At 48.5% G+C, this 20,896-nt stretch overlaps 1 protein-coding gene across 1 annotated transcript; it reads left to right on the plus strand.

Moving 5' to 3' along the window:
* Window positions 1-910: 910 nt before the first annotated feature.
* LOC118584848 (lysosomal alpha-mannosidase-like) lies at window positions 911-20,896 on the plus strand. Its single transcript, XM_036189173.1, has 24 exons — window positions 911-1,087; window positions 2,033-2,135; window positions 2,271-2,444; window positions 2,916-3,109; window positions 3,994-4,126; window positions 4,356-4,501; window positions 7,182-7,298; window positions 10,098-10,180; window positions 10,263-10,383; window positions 10,455-10,533; window positions 11,313-11,422; window positions 11,663-11,770; window positions 12,000-12,116; window positions 12,766-12,951; window positions 15,963-16,060; window positions 16,158-16,275; window positions 18,365-18,483; window positions 18,566-18,667; window positions 18,782-18,869; window positions 18,974-19,054; window positions 19,494-19,721; window positions 19,976-20,131; window positions 20,224-20,326; window positions 20,706-20,896. The coding sequence occupies exons 1-24, from the start codon at window positions 929-931 to the stop codon at window positions 20,813-20,815; spliced, it is 3,033 nt and encodes a 1,010-aa protein (XP_036045066.1). The 5' UTR covers window positions 911-928; the 3' UTR covers window positions 20,816-20,896.

Raw genomic sequence — 20,896 nt, forward strand, 5'->3', positions numbered from 1 at the left:
TATAAAATTCAGGATTTTATATGTTTTACACAGGTGCAATACTGTAGAGTTACATTTCTAGGTTTTATTTATTTGTGTATTCCTATATGCCTCTGGCAGGCCTGGCAATCAATCCTGCATCCTAGGATGGGAATATTCGTGCCCCAAACTTCAGCATGCTTAGATTACACCTACACACCCACACACCAAACTCTGGCCCTGGGTTTTCTCATTAGAGCAACAGATTAATGGATAGACTGGCTGGGTTTGGGAAGGGTATGGAAGAATCAGGGTTCTTCCTCCCCTACAAGGCCCTGTCAGTTCACAAGGGGATCAGTTTCCGTCCAGACCAGGCTGGGTGCCTCATCTCTGTCAGTTTGTTAAAGTCCCAATCCCCAGGCGGGCAGTGGTGGCACACGCCTTTAATCCCAGCACTCGGGAGGCAGAGGCAGGCAGATCTCTGTGAGTTCCAGGAAAGGCACAAAGCTACACAGAAAGACCCTGTCTCGAAAAACCAAAAGAAAAAAAAAGTCCCAATCCCCACAAGGGAGACCAGAACTGTTTTCCACTCCAGCATCTAGACACACTTGGCCCCTACAGGACCCAGCCCTAAAGAGAGCGCGATATCCTAGAGTCCCATCTACACTTTCCACTCCTTAGGAAACACTGCTGTCTACTGGAAAAGTCGAATCCTTTGCTCACACTCATTATCAAAGCCTTACAGCTAGTCTTCAGCCAAAAGAGCCCTGAGTGGAATGGGGTTGCGGGGACAGACAGAGTCCTTCCCTGTGCTCCAATTCCTCAGTACATAACTCCACAGCCTCAGTTTGTAGGTGGCCGAGGCCCTGCCCCCTTCCGCGCCGATTGGCTGGCTCGGGTTCTAGGGGCGGAGCGTTCGCGGGTACTTAGCTAGGCTGGGGAAACCCGCAGAAGTGGCATCCCTGGAACTATGGGCATCCCACCTTTGGCCTCTGGTGTCTGTGCTGGTGGCAGGAGTGCTGGGTGGCTCTGGATGGGCTCCTGCACCCTAGGTTCGCCTGTCCTGCCTATTTCCTTTCTCTTTTGGTTGTTATTGGCCACACCTGGCGCTTGGGCCGCGGGCTACAAGGTGAGCTGGGGCCTGAGGGCAAATGTTCTTGGGCTAGAGTTGAAGCACAGGTGTGGGTGGCACTGATCCATAGGTGACTGCTGCTGATCTGATGGTGTGGTCTGAGTGCATGCATTGGGTCTCTGGAAAGGTCTGGCGTGCGTCTGCGAACAGGGCTGCATGTGATTATATCCACTTCCTGTGACTCCAGCTGGTGTGCTTGGACTTTGCATGCACTTAAATGTGATTAGTGGGGCGATGGATGAGCAGTCACTCCAGACATGGCTCTAAGCTTGCACAGGTTGTGCTTGCTATGGTTCCACTTGCAAGGACTTGCTTTTTGGTGACAGTGCACTCCCCAAAGCCCCTCTTGGGCAGCTCTGCTGGAAAGCCTACCTTGCAAATCCTAGTACATCACCTGAAAGGGCTTCCCCTCTTCCCTTTCTAGAGTTATGTGAGCTGGGGCGCTCATCCCCAGCTTCATCTCCCTTCAGGTTGCCTGGAGTCCCAGTTTGGCCTCTCAGCTTCCTGGCTCCGGGTGCAAGTCACCTCTACACCATGCCTCCGTGTGGTGTCCCTGTCTGTTAACTAGAGCTAATATTGCCCCACATCTCAGGCTGGTTGCCAGATGTCTGCAATGCTTGGCTCACCCCAGCTACTACTAAAGTTGTTACTTTATGAAATCTGTTCTATGGGGTTTGTGCAAAGTGGGAATTGTGTCTATGAGCACAATACTCTGTGTGTCCTACCTGAGGCAGCCTGGGACAGATTATGGCTCTTTGACCTCTCTGTCACTCCAGACTCAAGACTTGTGCTTGTACTCCCTGCCTGCTTTGTAATGGTGGCCGTCAAGCCTACGGTCTTGAACATGCTAGGCAAAGATTCTACCTCAGAGCCCCCAAACTGCTGGCTTCTCAACTCTCGGATACTGACGGGGAATGTGTATGTTCTGGGGTCTCTGTGCAGACATGTCCCACAGTGAAGCCAGGCATGCTCAACGTGCACCTGTTGCCTCATACACATGATGATGTAGGCTGGCTGAAGACAGTGGACCAGTACTATTATGGCAGTGAGTAGAGAGTGGGGGCCCCTTCTAAGTTTTTCAGGGACCTGGACATTGGAGTGAGAACAATGAGTCATCTGGACTCTTGTATCAAGGTATGTCTCCTAGTGGTCCCTCACTGCCTGACCTTCATGTCCACAGTCCGAAATGATATTCAGCATGCGTCTGTTCAGTACATCCTAGACTCGGTCATCTCCTCTCTACTGGAGGATCCCACCCGACGCTTCATCTACGTGGAAATGGCTTTCTTTTCCCGTTGGTGGAAGCAGCAGACAAATGCAACACAGGATATCGTACGGAAACTGGTGCGCCAGGGTGAGCATGCCCCAAGAAGTGAAAGGAGGAAGCTCAGTCCAGCTTGATCTCTGAGATTATTTATTACTGTTATTTATTGGGACACTGTCTTATTACATAGCCCTTCCTGGCCTGGATCTTGATGTGTACATCAGGCTGGCCTTGAACTTGTGGAAATTCTCCTACTTCCCTAGTGCTGGAATGAAAGGCCTGGGCTACCAGGCATCTCCGGGATTTTTATCACGTCATAGTGTGTTCACACTGTACCTATAGTTCTACCTGCTTAGAATCTCTCTTCATGTGGAGACCTGTGTCTCACAAGGCCCTGACTCCAGTGGCTTCCCAGGAAGTCAGTCATGCAGATGTAAGCACCCTGGCTTGGAAACTCCCTTCCCCTACAGTTTCAGTAACAGTATGGTCTGTTTTCCTAGACTTGCCCAGGAGGGCCCTGTTCCTAACAGATACTCTTTCCCCCTTACATTCCTTGTACAGGGCGTCTGGAGTTTGTCAATGGTGGCTGGGTGATGAATGATGAGGGAGCCACCCACTATGGTGCTATTGTGGACCAGATGACACTTGGGCTACGCTTCCTGCAAGACACGTTCGGTAGCAATGGCCGTCCACGTGTAGCCTGGCATATTGACCCTTTCGGCCACTCTCGAGAACAGGCCTCTCTGTTTGCCCAGGTGCCAGCCATCCTATTTTCTTTTGGACCTGCCCCTTAGCTTAACTTCAAGTGTTCATTTAGCTGCTCAAACCCTGCCCTTCTCTGGCAATTTCGGGGACTGGACACTGGCTTGCTGAGACCCCACCTCTTGGGTGAATTTGACTTCTGTGAGTTGAGTTCAAGCCCTGGTCCGTGTCCCAGGGCACCACAGGTGTGAACTGCTTTGCTTCTCTCCAGCTGGTTTGCTCCCTTCCCTTGAGCCTGCTAAGGTTGAGGCTACCACTTGACAGTGGCCAGTGTTGCTACCCTGCTTTAAAACCAGCTGCATGTCTGTGCTGACCATCCCCACCTCAGACTGCAGAGTGGAAAAACCTCCTTTTTGCTCTAACATAACCAGGGAGGTGGAAGGGGGTTCGGCTTTAAAGCTGCCTCTTCTTTGCTGACCCTTCTCAACCTTAGAAGAACACATCCAGGCTTTGTGGGACCCATACCTGTAATGTCAGCACTTGGGGGGCTGGTGCAGGAGGACTGTGAACTTGAGGTTAGCATGGCCTCAGACTGAGACCCTGCTTTATTTTATTTTTTTAATTTTGTTATTTAATATATATGAGTGTTTTGCCTGCATGTATATCTGTGCACCATATATGAGCAGTGCCTGCAGAGGAGGGTTGTAGGGTTTTAGGCTCTGCTGGAACTGGAGTAATGGATGGTTGTGAGCCACCATATAGATGTTGGGGTATTGAACCCTGGTCTTCTGGAAGAGCAGGTAGGGCTTTAACCACTGAGCCATCTTTCCAGCCCCGGCAAAACCTAGTTTTAGTTGTGCATGCTTCCTCTGTGAATTTCCCAACTGGGCAAGAAGGACCTGCACTCACCCACTCCATCCCTTCTTCTGCACTTCAGATGGGCTTTGATGGCTTCTTCCTTGGGCGCATTGACTATCAAGATAAATTTTTTCGGAAGAAGGAACTGAAGATGGAGGAGGTGTGGAGGGCCAGTGCCAGCTTGAAGCCCCCAATTGCTGACCTCTTTACTGGTGAGGATGTGGGAGGGTAGGGGAGTCACACAAGACTTCAAGCTCAGAAGGGTCCAGGTGTTATTTTGTGATAAGCTGTGATTATCCTAGAATTTTAATGAGTTTTGAGCTGGGCTCTGTGTGTTCTTTTTGTACTAGCCCTTTCTAATTCAGAAGTCTGTTCTGGGTGGGACATGGCAGGCTCTGACCCCAGGGCAGGTCTGGGTGCTGAGTCCAATCTGGTTTACAGGTGTGCTCCCCAATAATTATGACCCACCAAAGAACCTGTGCTGGGATGTGCTATGTTCAGACAATTCCATAATGGAGGATCCCGAAAGCCCTCAGTACAATGCAGAAGCTTTGGTCAGTGACTTCCTGAAGCTGGTCTCTTCACAGGTAACACAGATATGTAGACCATGGGCCATAGCATGCAGGCACTGGCACCTAACCTTTCCCAAAGCCCAGGGGAATGCCTTCAAGGGATTTCCCTTTGGGATTTATTCTTCATTAGAAGGATACTGAAGGAGCTGGAGTGATTGCTCTGCACTTAAGAGCACTTGCTGGTCAATTATGAGGACCAGAGTTCAGATGCCAGCACCACCCACATTATAAGCTAGTCTTCCTGACTGCAAACTCCTGTATGGGAATTATTTGGAGCCCTAGCCCCAAGGGGTGTAGAGACAGGAGGACCACTGGGGCTTCTGAATTTCAGCCTAGCAAAGAAAATACAAGTTCCAGGTTCAGGGAGAGACTCTGCTTCAAAGGAATAGGTGGAGAATGGTAGGGGACATCTGACACTGTCTTCTGATTTGTGCATATGTATAGAGGCAAATATACCCCTCACAAACATGTGTAAATACACACACACACACACACACACACACACACACACACACACACCTTATTTAAGAAAGAAAACCAGATGTGGGCCAACTGTGGTGGTGCACACCTTAATCCCAGTACTGGGGGTAGGCAGAGGCAGTCAGATCTCTGTGAGCTCGAAGCCAGCCTAGGACTACATGGGAAGACCCTCTTTCCAAACAAAACAAGTAAATGAACCAAAGAAGTGGACCAGTGAGATGGCTCAGTGGATAAAGTTACTTGCTGCTAAGCTTGACACCCTGAGTTCATTTCTAAAACCCACTTGGTGGAAGTGACTCCTGTACATTGTCCTTCAGTCTCCAAGTTGGTGCTGTAACATGCACACCATAGCATGTGTCCCCTCCTCCATAAATAAACATGAATAATGAATTCTCTGCAGGTGCTTGCCTTGAGATTTCTATCAGGTTCCAGAACAGATGCTACAAGCGCCTAAGGATACTAATCTGTGGGATCTCAAATGAATCTAAGCACATGGAGCTCTTTAGTCCATTTACTTTATTCTTCTAAATCAGTTCTCTCTACACGGCCTCTTTGCTGTTCTCAAACTTAGCTCCTCTCTATCTTCTGCTGTTCTCTCATTGTTCTTTTTCCTTTGTTCTTACCAAGCATGCATATATACATGTATATGTAATATATATATGTATGTATATATGTATGTATGTATGTATGTATGTATGTATGTATGTATGTATGTATCTATCTATCTATCTATCTCCATTCATTAACAACTTGTTAGTACAAACTACAAAGCAAACTCTCAGGGACAAGTATTCTGTAAGAGTCACACTTGGCAAAGACTTGGTCCTCTTAATTGGTGACTGACAACAGCTGTGGGTTGTAAAGTTCTGGCTATCTCTTAAAGGGATAGCTACAGGGTTACAAGGGAAGAAATTAAACCAACAAGAGATTTAAGGAAAGGCAAAGAATATGTGTACTATTTTATGTTATTAGTAATATCTGGACATGGTTAGTCAGTTAACAGCTTTTGTCTGTTAGTCACCTGAACTCAGGACCTATACATAATTAGTCTACTGAACCTAAAATCTTGCATTAAAAACTGGTGTAGAAATAAATACAAAGTGTTAACTGTTTTTTGAATCAGAGTGGGGATATGCCGATGGAAGAAGCTTAGGGAAACATAGGTGCTATTGTTCTCTTTAAGGACTAAGATATACCAAGGCCAGGCACCTGTAATTCCACTCTGTGAAAGTTCTGAGGACACCTTGTCTGACCAACTTTGCCTTGTCAATGACTAAGGATGGAGAATAAGACCTCTAGATGTCTACAGTCCACATCAAACAATAAACCTAGTTGTGACACATATTTAATATGTTTCTAATAATAAAAATTGTACAGTTAAATAAGAAACCATCTTCTAGACTATCCACAATTATGTGTGCCCATAAGATTGAGATGCAATCATGAGATTACATGTACACATTACATGGAGATGCATGGTGAATGGGGAGAATCACAGCTGTTATTGCACAAGAAGTTTATAACAAGAAACAGCCAGTTCATTCAAAAGGCAGTGATTCCATAATGCCTGTGTGATGGTTTCCTCCAACAGAACCCTTGGTAGGTTGTGATAGGTTGACCTTCTGAATACTAGTTGTCACCTGCTCTATACTTCCATGGTCTTTTGCTACCAGCAGCTCTCAATACATAAAGAAGAAGGAGAAAGAGGAGGATGTATGAGAGAGTATGGCTCAGTGCCTTGTAGTCTCATCTGAGTAGTGGACCCTACTCAGCAACTACTGGCTGTTTTTGTTGTCATTTTCAGATACGGTCTCCTGTAGCCCAAGCTGGCCTTGAACTTGCTATGTAGGTGAGGCTGGCTTTGAGCTTCTGATCCTCCTGCCACCATTTCCTGGGTGCTGAGAACATAGATGTGCAACACCATGTCTGATTTCTGCAGTGCTGGAGATAAACACTTTACAGACTGAGCCACATCCCCAGCCCCTCACTGGTTGTTTTGTGTTTCCATCTGCTTCTACATGCCATAGTCCCCATGTATTCTTGAGTGTGGGTTTTGTTTTGTTTTGGTACTGGCGATCCATCCTGGGGTCTTGAGCATGCTATTCTAGTATTTTCACACTGAACTACACCCCTAGGCCCCATGTGTTCTTTTGCACACTTAGGTATAGGGACAGTCCAGGACACCCTGGCCTGAGGATTGCCTTCTCACCTATAGCAACAGTATTACCGAACCAACCACACTGTGATGACCATGGGTTCAGACTTCCACTATGAGTATGCCAACATGTGGTTCGAGAACATGGACAAGCTTATCCGCCTGGTCAACGAGCAGGTCAGTGTGCCTCTGTGTGTGTTAACCAGCTTTCTTTCACTGCAAACAAATGCCCAAGATAGTTAGGTGATAAAGGAAAAAGAGTCAGGTGTAGTGGTGCCCCCTAGTACTAGGGCCGCTGAGGATTGCTTTGAGTTGGAGGCCAGCCTGGGACACACACACACACACACACACACACACACACACACACACACACACGAGACCCTGTTTCAGAAACAAATCATACACAAAACTAAAATAGAGAAAGTTATTTTAGTTTTAGTTTTCCTTTTTCTTTTTCTTTGGGACAAGTTTTCCAGTGTAGCCCTGGCTGTACTGGAACTCACTCTGTAGACCAGGATGGCCTCGAACTCACAGTTATCTGTCTGCCTCTGGCTCTTGAGTGCTGGGACTAATGGCGTGCACTACCACACCCAACATAGTTTTAGTTTTCTTCTTTTTTTAATTAAAAAAAAATTGTATATGCATTGATGTTTGACCTGCATGTCTTTGTGAGGGAGTCTGATCCACTGGAACTTGAGTTACAGATGGTTGTGAGCTGCCATGTGGGTGCTGGGAATTGAACCCAGGTCTTCTGGAAGAGCAGTCAGTGCTCTTAACCACTAAGCCAACTCTCCAGCCCCCTAGTTTTAGTTTTCTAAAATTGTGTGTGTGCAGGTGCACATGACCATGTTTGTTCTTGGAAGCCAGAGGAGGATGTTTAGTGTCCTGCTTTATTGGTCTCTGTCTCATCTCCTGGGAATTGAGCCTGGAGCTAGGCTGGCAGTCAGTAAACCTGCACTGTACTCATACCTGGGCCCCCTGTAGTGCTGGAGTACAGGCTCATAGGTGGCTGTTCCAGTGTTGTCTGTGAGTTCTGCAGATTGAACTTGGGCTACCACACTTGTATGCAGGCTGAGTCATTTCCCAGCCACTTTAGGTTTTTTAGACAAACTTTCCTGTAGATGAGGTTGGGCCTCAAATTCATTGTATAGCTGAGGATAACTTTGAACTCCTGATCTTCCTGCCTCTACCTCCCAAGTGTTAGTTCTTCCTTTCTCTTTTTCCTGTCCACCCCCTCCTGCTTCTTTTCTACATGGTCCTTTTCCTGTTCCTCCTGTTTCATTTCTTTTTTTTTGTTTTTTTGAGACAGGGTTTCTGTGTGTAGCTTTGCACCTTTCCTGGAACTCACTTGGTAGCCCAGGCTGGCTTCGAACTCACAGAGATCCACCTGCCTCTGCCTCCCGAATGCTGGAATTAAAGGCATGCGCCACCACCGCCCGGCTCTGTTTTTTCTTTTAAGAAAATTTAGTTATTTTATGTGTATGGGTATTTTGTGTGTATATGTATCTGTGTACCTTGTACATGTCTGGTACAGAGGCCAGAAGAGGCCATTGGATTCCCTGAACTGGAGCTCCAGATAATTGTAAACTGCCGTGTGCTGTTGGGAATTGAATTTGGGTTCTCTGGAACAGCAGCTGGTGGCCTTAACCACTGAGCCACTTCTCTGTTTGTCAAGAGACAGAAAGAATCTCACTCTATATCCCTGGTTGGTCTTGAAGTCACAGAGATCCACCTGCCTGTACCCTTGAGTGCTGGAGTTAAAGTCCTTCCTCCTCCTCTTCCTCCTCCTCCTCTTCCTCCTTCTCCTCCTCCTCCTCCTCCTCTTCCTCCTCTTCCTCCTCTTCCTTTTCCTGTTGGGATTCATGTATGAGTTTCATATATGCTTCACACTCCAGCTCCCTCTTCCAGTTTTAAAGACCCTTGTAATTATTCTGGGTGTCCCAGATTATCTCTAGTTTAAGGTCAGCTGACAGAAACTCCAATTCCCTTAAAATAAAAAAAAAAAATACCATTTTATATCCAGGCATGGTGGCGCATGCTTTTCATTCTAGCACTTGGGAGCGGAGACAAATCAATTTGTCTTTTGGTAGTCTGACAGTGCTAAAAAAAACCCCAAAAACCATGATTTCTACCTATAATGGCATACTTAACTTTCCCATAATTAATTAGTTAATTAATTAATTGTTTTTGAGACAGGATCTCCTGCAGCTCAGGCTGGCCTCTGCTTGCTGTGTAGCTGAGAATGACTTTGAACTTTCTCTAGGCCTGTACCTCTGGAGGGTTAGGGTTACAGGTGTGCTGGGGGTTAAACTCGGCTCTGTAGGAGCTAGGTGAGCACCGTACCAATGGAGCTACACACGCCCAACCTCTCCCTGTTTTCAATGATAAAGTTGGAATTATTTAAAAAGTTTTATAAACCAGCTAGGTGCAGCTGCCCATGCTTCTTGTCCCAGATACCAGGGAGTCTGAGGCAGGAGGATCACTGAACTCAAAAATTGTATGTCAGCCAGGGCAGCTGGATAACATGGGGAGATTGTCTCAAACAAAACAAATGAAAAAGAAGAAAAATTGTATAAAATTATAGGATCATCCCTGAAATCCTTTTAAGAGTGACTGACAGTGTGTGGTCTTGGCCAAGACATGTGCCCACATTTGACTACTGTTTTGTACTCAGAAAGGGTGTTTAGGGGCTGGAGAGATGGCTCAGAGGCTAAGAGCATTGGGTGCCCTTCCAGAGGACCCATATAGTGGCTCACAGCCATCTGCAATTCCAGTCCCAGGGAACTTCGGACTTTCGAGGGCATCAGGCATGCAGGTGGCGTATGAACACACATGTAGGCAAAACATTAAATATAAACGTTAAATAAAGAAATAAGAAGAACAACAACAAAAAATGTAGAGAACTCAACCTATTGGATGCCTGTGGGCCCTGGGAAGGTCCAGATCCTGAGGCTCACACACGCCTTTCCCCAGCAGCAGGCAGAGGGGAGCAAGGTCCATGTTCTCTACTCCACCCCTACGTGTTACCTCTGGGAGCTGAACAAGGCCAATCTAACCTGGTATTTGAGGCAGGGGACTGGGGAGCTTGGGGTGGGGTTGGCGTGCTCCCTGGGTTGTGACTGCTCTCAATGCCCTGTGCAGGTCTGTGAAGGAGGATGACTTCTTTCCTTATGCCGACGGCCCCCACATGTTCTGGACGGGCTATTTTTCTAGCAGACCGGCTCTCAAACGCTATGAGCGCCTCAGCTACAACTTCCTGCAGGTGAGTGAGCATGTGGGGACCCAGGAGGCCCAGAGAAGCTGCTGCCTAATATAGCCCTTTCTCCTCCTCAGGTGTGCAACCAGCTGGAGGCACTGGCCGGTCCTGCAGCCAACGTGGGACCCTATGGCACAGGAGACAGTGCACCCCTTAGTGAGTGTCGTCTGTGGACCATGGAATTGAATGGGATGAGAGAGGGAAGGGTTGAAGCTAGAAACCAAAACCATTCCTAGGGCACTTTACTTTTGGTGGTGCTGGGGATCGAACCCTGGACCTCTTGAATGCCAGACAGGACTGTACCACTGAGTGCTGAGCTACATCCCTAGACTTTGAGGTTCTACTTTCTTTTTTTTCTTTCTTTTTCTTTCTTTCTCTCTCTCTTTTTTTTTTTAAATTGATTTTTTTGTTTTGTTTTGTTTTGTTTTGTTTGTTTGTTGTTTTTGTTTTTCAAGACAGGGTTCCTCTGTGTAGCTTTGTGCCTTTCCTGGAACTCACTTTGTAGACCAGGCTGGCCTCGAACTCACAGAGATCCTCCGGCCTCTGCCTCCCGAGTGCTGGGATTAAAGGCATGCGCCACCAATGCTCGGTGAGATTCTTTCTTTTAAATTTATTTTTATGTGTTTTTCCTGCATGTGTATTAGTGTACCACATGCATATCTGGTTACTTTGGAGGCCGAAAGGGTGTGTCACATTCCCTAGAGCTGACGTTATAGACATATAGACACTTATGATATTGGGAGTCAAACCCCGGTCCTTTGAAAGGTCAGCCAGTGCTCTTAGCCCGTGGGCCATCGATGGCTCCAGCCTTCCAGACCATTCTTAAATCTCCTAAGAACCCTGTTAACCTGCACCCGACCTTTTGTGTGTGCGTCCTTGGTGGTGGGGCTCAGAGTTCTGTGGGAGATGGCATCCGACTGATGTTTTGTTGGCAGAGGAGGCAGTGGCGGTGCTCCAGCACCATGATGCGGTCACTGGTACTGCACGGCAGGGCGTTGTAAATGACTATGCACGGCAGCTGGCAGCAGGCTGGAGACCCTGTGAGGTGTGAGGGGCAGGACTTTGAAGGAACTAAGAAGGGCATGATCCTGGGTGATGGGAGGGCCCCAGAGTACTCTTAGGGGTGGGTTTGGGAGGAGGAGGGGTCCGTGCTTGGGAGAGAAGGGGTGGGGCTTACAGGAAATGGGACTGGATCTCAGTAGGAGAGACTGGGTCTTGGTAAGGGCATGACCAGGCTTCCAGGGGTGCAGACCTTGGGTGCAGGTCTTTTGGTGATCCTCACCAGGTTCTGGTGAGCAACGCTCTGGCGCAGCTCAGTTTCTACAAACAGAACTTCTCCTTCTGCCACGAGCTCAACATCAGCATCTGCCCAGTCAGCCAGAACTCAGAGCAAGTGAGTAGGGCTGGGAGGCAGGTGGGACAGGGAGCTCCAGAAGGTGAAGCCTGCAGTGAAGGGGATGGAGCGGTTGCATAAGTTATGTTTGGAGGGATTTGGGGTACAGGAAAAGTGGGACAGGATAGTTCATCACAAGGGGCACGGCTTGTCCTGGAAGGCCAGGACCGGAAGATGCTCCGCTAGGTGGGTGTGGAGGCCTGTTGTGACTCTGCCCTTCCTGCCATAGTTCCAGGTAACTGTTTACAACCCCCTGGGCCGGAAGGTGCATCAGATGGTCCGACTGCCAGTCAGTGAAGGCAACTTCTTTGTGGAGGACCCTAATGGAAAGACTGTGCCCAGTAATGTGAGCCTGCTCAATGACCCCCCCCCACTTCCCAATGCGTTTCCCCCAGACCTTGTAGATATCTCTGTGCGTTTCTTCCTCTTCTGTGTGTCTCTCTACATCAGGAACACCCTCCCACAAGTGACAGCCCTTCAAATGTCCCCTTGGAATTTGCTCTCCCTTTCTGATCCTCTCCTTTTTCTTTCCAACAGGCTTTCATGTGTAGCCCAGGCTAGCCTCCAACTTGTGATCTTCCTTTCTTAACCTCTTGGGTGTTAGGATTGAGGGTTTGGGTCACCTCACTGTTCCCCCAGCAGATGTCCTGTTTATGGACAGCCTCTTCACTCCAGGAGGTCTCCTTTCCTGAACCTCTCAGCCCCCTCCTGTCTCTGCTTCCTATTTCTGCCCAGACTCCTAGTCTCTCTGTATATACCCCCACCCTCTCCCCTTCTCTCTTCCCTCCTTCCTCTTTTTCCTTTCCTTCCTGTTTCGTCTTTGGTGAACCAGGTATAGAACATGCTGGGCAAAGGCTCTTCTTCCTCTCCCTGTCACACCTAGGTTTCTTCTTCTGTCTATTCCTCCCCCCCCCCCCCCCCGGTTGATGCTGGCACCCATGACTGGCTTTAGAAGTGTCTTCGTGACTCTTGACTAGTGGCCTCTCTCTCTCAAGGTGGTGATACTTCCCAGCTCCTACAGTAAGAAGTACCGATGGGAGCTGGTGTTCTCAGCCTCAGTGCCTGCCCTGGGCTTCAGCATCTACTCTGTGGTCAAGGTGACTGTCCATAACTCCCAGGCTCAGAGCCTTCCGGCCAGGCCCAGGAAACCCAGGTCCTATGTCTTGGCCATTGAAAATGAGGTGAGATGTTATTTGAATCTCCTTGCTTGCCTCTGTGACAACTTTATAGAGTTATAAAAACTGCTTGGATTCTGGGTCAGTGGGTTCTAGGTCAGTCTTGGTTTGCACTCATCTCTCCTGATTCTGTGTTCTTTAGTGAGGAAAGTGATCTTTGAGCCTCACTTTCCTTTCTGGAGCAGTTGTGTAAACCTAGTGTAACCATGAGATTAATATAGGTATGTCAGGGCCCATGACAGGTAGGTGTTCAGGGGACATGGAAGGTGATGTGTGATATTTTGTTTGTGTTCTGACAAATAAACCTTGCCTGGAGATCAGAGGACAGAGCTAGCCACTAATTAACCATAGAGGACAGGCAGTGTTGGCACACACTTATCCCAGCACTCTGGAGGAGGAAGCAAGAAGATCAGGAGTTCAAGGCCACCCTGAGCTACATGAGGTGGAACGAGTCTAAAGGGAAACAGAGCCAGGCAGTGGTGGTGCACACCTTCAATCCCAGCACTAGAGGGGTGGAGACAGGAATATAAGGTGGGAGACAGGATCTTGCCCCCATTCACTCTGAGGATTTGCAGAGGTAAGAAGTTTATGGTGGCTGACTGCTCTGCTTCTCTGATCTTTCAGCTTTCACCCTCAATATCTCACTCCAGGTTTTTCTTATAAGACTAATTAGGATCATGCTTCAGGAAGGCTTCTTTGATAAGGAGACAACTGAAGGCTCGGATTGTACCTCAGTGACAGACACTTGCCTAGCACCTGTGAAGCCCTGGGCTCCATCCTGAGCTACCCAGAAACAGTTATAAATGAAGAGCTAGTATCTTAGTTAGGGTTTTTACTGCTGTTATGAAATACGATGACCAAAACCAATTGGGAGGAAAGGGTTTATTTTGCATACACTTCTAGGTAACCTTCCATCACTGAAGGAAGTCAGGACAGGAACTCAAGCAGGGTAGGAATCTGGAGGCAGGAGCTGATGCAGAGGCCATGGAGGAGTGCTGTTTACTGGCTTGCTCTTCATGGCTTGCTCAGCCTGCTTTCTTATAGCACCCAGGACCACCAGCCCAGAAGTGTCTCCACCTCTCATGGGCTGGGCCTTTTCCCATCATTCACTAATTTAGAAAGTGTTCTCCAGGCTTGCTGTTCTATCTTACAGAGTTATTTTCTCAATTGAGGTTCCCTCTTCTCAGATGACCCAAGCTTTGTGTCAGGTTGACATAAAACTACCCAGCACAGCTGGAGAATGGCTCACCAGGTTAAGAGCATGCACTGTTCTTGCAGAGAACCCAAGTTTGGTTCCCAGTACCCAAGTCTAGCAGCTCATAACCAACTGCCTGTAAGTCCAGGTCTAGGGGGACACAGTGCCTCTGGCCTTGTTGGCATCTGCAATCATGTCCACACACACACACACCCAAATATATGCATAATTACAAATAATTATCATAATCATAATTACTGTAACTCCACGTCTAGGGGGACATAATTCCTCTGGCCTTGTAGGCACCTGCAATCATGTCTATGTACCCACCTATATACGTTATTAAAATAATAATAATTAATCTTAAAAAAATGTCCTGGCCAGGTATAGTGGTTAATGCCTTTAATCTTAGCACTTGAGAGGCAGAGGCAGATGGATCTCTGAGGCAGGTGGATCTCTGTGAGTTCAAGATCAATCTGGTCTACAGAGTGAGCCAGGACAGACAGATCTACATAGTAAGACCCTGTCTGAAAACCAACCAACCAACCAACCAAAAAAAACCCAAGCCCCCAAAAACCTAAAACCCAGGTAAGTGAAATAAAGGAAAGCAGATTGTCCCCAGACATATTTGCTTTGTGGGCTCTGTCTTTCATAAAACATACTAAAAATTGAATTAGGATGATATGAACCTTGGTGTGGTTCTATGTGTCTGTAGTCCTGATACTTTGTGGGCACAGTTAGGCTTGGTGGGGCTTGCTGGCCAGCCAGTGTTGTTGAGTTGGTGAACTCCAGGTTTAATGAGAAACTCTGTCTCAAAAAACAAGGCGAACAGCCTGGTCTACATAGTGAGTTGAGGCTAGCCAGAGGCACATAGTGAACACCTCGTTCAAACAATAAAAATAAAAGTGGCTGGAGGGATGCTCAGTGGTTGAGAGCACCAGCTGCTCTTCCAGAGGACCTGGGTTCAGTTCCCAGGACCCACCTGGCAGATCACAACTGTCTGTAATTCCAGTTCCAGGGGATCTGACACCCTCACACCAGTGCACGTAAAATAAAAATAAATAGATCATTGAAAAAGATTAAAAAAAAATAAAAATTATGGTAGAGAACCATTGACATCCAGCTTCAGCCCCTTGCCTTCATATGAATCACATGAATGTACACACACAAACACGTACACAGGCAGACATATCACACAAAAAAGTTATATGATGATACTTCTGTGAAGATAAGTAATGTCCATGCAAGTCTCTTTATGACATGTTCAGTGTTACTATTCAACTTTTCTTTAGATTTTAAAGGAAATGGAAATGTTCTTCAACATTTTGGGACAGGGTTTCATAGGGTCCAGACTGGCCTTGAACTTGATACATAGCTCAAAATGACATTGAACTCCTAATCTTCCACCTCCACCTCCTGAGTGCTGGATTATAGGCATGTGCCACTATGTCAGATTTATATGGTGCTGAGGGCAAGCACTCTGCCAACTGAGCTATGATCACTATTACAATATAACAATATTTCTGTGAGCCACTGAAAGCCTTATGGGTTCTGGCATTCAGCTCATGGGTCAGATGAAACACTGGTCAAGCTCTGGATCAGGTGAGTACTGGGGTCACTTTAGAATACAATAGTTGGCTCTGCTGCTGTGAGGTTACAGACTGGATCACTATAGAATTGAGGGTCTCTGCAAAGGGCTGAGTTAGTGCTAGAGGGCCATGGTGGGTTAGAAGTGGCCAGACATTAAAGTTGGCAGGAGCAGCTGAAGCTTTTGCTGCCAAGGAGATGCTTGTTCACATGTGTGCTCCATTTCCCCGCCTAGTACATTCGGGCTACATTTGACTCTGGAACAGGGTTATTGATGAAGATTGAAAACATGGAACAGAACATCTCACTCCCTGTGAGCCAAGGCTTCTTTTGGTGAGGAAGGGCTGCTATGTCAGGGCTGGTTGGTGCACAGAGCTGGGGTGGGAGAGAGCTGAGTCCCCTGCCTGATGCTCACTTACTCTGGTCCCAGGTACAATGCCAGCACTGGGGACGAGAAGAGCACTCAGGCCTCTGGTGCCTACATCTTCAGACCCAGCCATCTTGAACCACTGCCTGTAAGCCACTGGGCTCAGATCCATCTGGTGAAGGTCTGTAGCCAGAAACTATGAGTGGGTTTGGGGGTAGGGGTGGGAATGTGGAATCTGGGAACAGGATGTGCCACATGTAGGGTGTGGGTGGGAACGATTTCATCTTCTTAATTATTTTAAATGTTTTTTGTGTGTTCCTCTGTGTGTCTGTTTCTGTGTGCACATGTGTGGAGGTTAGAGGACAATTTGTGGGAGTCTACCACATGGGTCCCTAGGATAGAATGTGGGTCATCAGGCTTGGCAGCAAGCACCTTTACCTGATGAACTATCTCTGGTCCCCAAGGATGGTTTTCCTGTGTAGTCCACCTGTCCTCAAAGCTCTTGATCTTGCCTCAGCCTCTGGTGTGCTAGGATTGCAGGAGTGCCTCACCATGCCTGGCTTTAATTCTCCTTTACATATGGAGTAAAGGCTCAGGCTTCACTGCTGACAGAGAAAACCTGCTTCTATAAAGATCTGTCAACATGTTCATATCCATTCCTTGCTTTGGAAATTGGAGGTGAAGGGAGCGGCAACATATAATTGCTTAGAGTTCACCAAGGTCTATGAAATGAGTTTGCTTGGAATGTAGTTTAGATCACTTGCATATGAGTAAAGGCTTGAGTTCTAGCTCCAAACCACCATGACAGGGAGGGGCTGTTATAAGAGCACGTTCGGGGGTGGGGTGGGCAGAGGGAGGGCTGAGGCAGGAAGATATGAGGTTCAAGGCCTGCCTAGGCTATTTAATGGTACTCTCCCGCCCCCGCTTGCAACAAAAACATTTATATGTGGGTGTATATTTGATAATTCACTCTTAATTTTTCTTGAGAGTCTCAAGTGGCCCCTAATGAATTTCTGATGTTTCTTTCTGGGGAGGGAAAGGAGTAGATGCAGGCTTCTGAGGCTCATATTTGATGTGATTCCCTTCTAAGCCAATGTCTTACATACCTGTATTAAAATATGGTTTAGAGGCCAGGCAGTGATGGTGCATACCTTTAATCCCAGCACTTGGGAGGCAGAGGCAGGCAGGTCTCCAAATTCGAGGACAGCCTGGTCTCTAGAGTGAGCTCAAGGATTGCAAGGGATACACAGAAACCCTGTCTCAAAAAACAAACAAAGAAGATTCTTTTCTTCCTGGCCATGCATGGTGGTGCATGTCTTTGATCCCAGCACTGAGAGGCAGAGGTAGGTAGATCTCTGTGAGTTTGAGGTCAGCCTAGTCTGCATAGTGAGGCCCTATCTAAAAAAACCAACAACAGCAATAGAAACATTCTTCTAACAGAATGTCTGGCTGGACATCCAGGGAGGTGGAGGTCTCACATTTGCCAACATTTCTTCGGTCTGGTTCTTGTCCCTTGAACTTCTTTAATGTTCCTCACGGTCCAAACAGACACCCAGGCTCCGGCCACCACGCCTGTGTTTGAGCCAGAGAGAGGGAAAGGGTCATGCACTGTTCGTACTACCTTGATCACTTTCCGTGGGGCAGATTGTGGCCGCACAGGTCCTGATAGCACAAGGATGACTAGACTTGCAAAGCTGGAATCCTGTTCTAAGGAGGGAAGATGGGGCAATAGTGGTTAGCAAGTATATGTGGATTCAGTCAAGGGCTGAGTGGCCTGTTGGGCATGGTAACACACACCTGAAATCCCAGCACTGGGGAGGTAGAGGCCGCAGGATCTGGAGTTCAGGGCCAGTTTTCAGTTTTGACTCCTGCAGAGTTTGAGGTTAGCCTGGAGTACTTGAGAACTCTATGTCAGAATGAAAAAAAAGAGGTGAGCTGGCCATGGCCAGGCTCTGGATTCCATCAGCAAGGGGCAGAGGTGAGAGAGTTGGGGTGGGAGGGTGGAGCTGGTAAGAAGGTTCAGAAGGTAAAGGTGCTTTCCACCAAGCCTATCTGTGTGTAATCCCTGAAACCCGCATGGTGGGAAGGGAAAGCCAGTCCCTGTAAGTTATGCTTTGATCTCCACATGTATCTTCCACACAAGAAAACAAAAGACACAGTGAGAACACCATACTGAGTTAGTCTGTGAGGTGGATGTTAGTGGGATATCCCTTTTGGGGATTCTTGGCGATTTGAACGTGGCTCACACCAGCCCTCCAATGTGCCTGTAGACAGCCTTGGTGCAGGAGGTACACCAGAATTTTTCAGCCTGGTGTTCTCAAGTGGTTCGCCTGTACCCAGGACAACGTCACTTGGAGCTGGAGTGGACGGTGGGACCAATCCCAGTGAGGTCAGTGGCATATTTTCTGGAGTGGGGAGCAGACACAGTGGTGTGTAGGAGTCTCACAAGGGTCCTTTTCCACCGAGCACAGAGATAACTCGGGGAAGGAGGTCATCAGCCGATTTAAGACCCCGATGAAAACGAATGGAGAGTTCTACACGGACAGCAACGGCAGGGAGATCCTGAAGAGGAGGTGGGGAGGGTGTCGTGGGGAGTCTGTGGTGTGTGGGATGTGGTGATGGGATGAGGGTGGGATGAGGAAGAGGAAGCAGGACTCCAAATCTGACCATATCACACCTCTTCCCAGACGTGATCATCGACCCACTTGGAGATTAAATCAGACTGAACCGGTGGCTGGAAATTACTACCCTGTCAACACTCGTATCTATATCTCGGTACCTGCCCTGCCACTGCCTCAGACTAGGAAGCACCTCCCAGATCCCTGGGGCAGGGTGGGCTCCCACCAGGGACCCACATGCTCAGTCCCCCTTACACCTAGGATGGGCACATGCAGCTGACCGTGGTGACCGACCGTTCCCAGGGGGGCAGCAGTGTGAAGGATGGCTCCCTGGAGCTCATGGTGAGAGGGGAGCCCCATCCACACTGGGTTTCTCCTATAAGGCCCAGCCAGACCCAGCCAAGCTTGGAGGCTGTGGTTGGTACCATGTCCTGTCTGTGACCTTGGTTCCTCCTCTTCCCTCCCTCCCTTTCTTGTGCTGGGATTACAGGCCTGCATTACCATGCCTGGCTTTGGGATTGTGCTTCTAAGTTCCACTTTCCCTCCTCTTACCCAGTCCTTGCTCAGGCCTTGACTTGTCCTGTGATGGTGCTCTAGTTAAGCACTTACTTACCTTCTTTGTCCTGGACTCTTGTTGGTTGGGCCTCACGTCTGCTGGGTCCCCTACCAGCAGATCTGATCTTGGTCTTCAGTTTCTGTTGGAATTCCTGCAAGCCTGTACCCAGTTTCTGAACGGGGATCACTTGCTCTTTCCTCACTCTTTCCTGTCCACTCCTCACAGGTGCACAGAAGACTATTGGTAGATGATGAGCGCGGACTGGCTGAGCCCCTCCTGGACTCAGGGACTGGGAAAATTGTGAGAGGGCGCCACCTTGTGCTTTTGAGTTCTGTTAGTGATGCAGCTGAAAGGCACCGCCTGCTGGTGGAGAAGGAGGTCCTGGCCCCTCAGCTGGTGCTGGCTCAGGGTGTTGGCAGTCCCTATTACTCCTGGGCAGCACCAAGGATGCAGGTGAGGGACAGCGAGAAGGGCAGAAAGGGAGATCCCGAATGACGTCTTCTAAGCCCCTCTTTTCAGGACTGAGGTCACCCCCGGTTTAAGTCTGTCCCCTTAGGAGTGAGCTCCTCCCTGTTGTAAGCAACATGCTTCAGTATTGAGTTTGGCCTCATCAGTGCCCTTCCATTCAGCTTCATTTCCTGCAAGTCAGTGCTGATTGGCAGCCAGGCTCCGACCAATCCCCTTAGACTTAGCCCTTCTTTCTGCAGTTCTCTGGGCTCCGCAGGGACCTACCTCCCCAGGTACATCTGCTTACACTGGCCCGCTGGGGACCAAAGCTGCTGCTGCTGCGCTTGGAGCACCAGTTTGCTGTGACAGAAGATTCAGGCGGCCACCTGAGGTCCCCTGTAACCTTGAACTTGCAGGTGAGGAGGGTTGAGCTGAGAAAGAGGCAGGATGAGAGAGACGGGCAAAATCTGGGCTTTGCAGCTCACCTGGTCCCATCTATTCCCTGCAGAACCTGTTCCAGGCCTTCACTATCACTGACCTGCAGGAGACCACATTGGCAGCCAACCAGCCCCTGTCCAAGGCTTCCAGGCTGAAGTGGAAAACAAACACTGGTGAAGACCTGGCAGGATTCCTGCCTGGGGCTGGCAGCTGAGGGTGGAGTGTGTGAGGGTTGTTGTCTAGGAGCCAATGTAGAGCTTGAGGACAGGGCCTTAAGAGTGAGCAGCTCAGCAAACCAGCAATGCATCTGGAGTTTGGAGCATGGAGTTTTATCCCAAGGATGTGTTGATCCCCATCAGTGTCTAATCCTAGGATGGTGTCTGTCACCTTTGGGATATGAACACAATGGAGCTGGAGGATTGGGGGCATCTTGAGGTGGTGTTCAGGCATAGGGACATGGTTTAAAGGGTCTGGAGGAGGCCCTGGGGCAGAGTTGAGAGGTGGGTGTGTATGGCTGTGTCCAGGCCTGAGTTCTGTTCTGCTGATCACCAGGTCCCATCTCCTACCCTGCTCCCTCCAAATTGGACCCTACCTCAGTCACACTGCAGCCTATGGAAATACGTACCTTCGTGGCCAGGGTTCAATGGCTAGAACTCAGCTAGGCCTGCCTGGAGGAGGGGCTGACCTCTCCCCTTCTCTTGCTGTAACCACTCACAGACGTCATTAAAAGGCTTCTACTACGA

The sequence above is a fragment of the Onychomys torridus genome, chromosome 5, assembly GCF_903995425.1.
Source record: "Onychomys torridus chromosome 5, mOncTor1.1, whole genome shotgun sequence".
In the NCBI taxonomy this organism is placed as follows: Eukaryota; Metazoa; Chordata; class Mammalia; order Rodentia; family Cricetidae; genus Onychomys; species Onychomys torridus.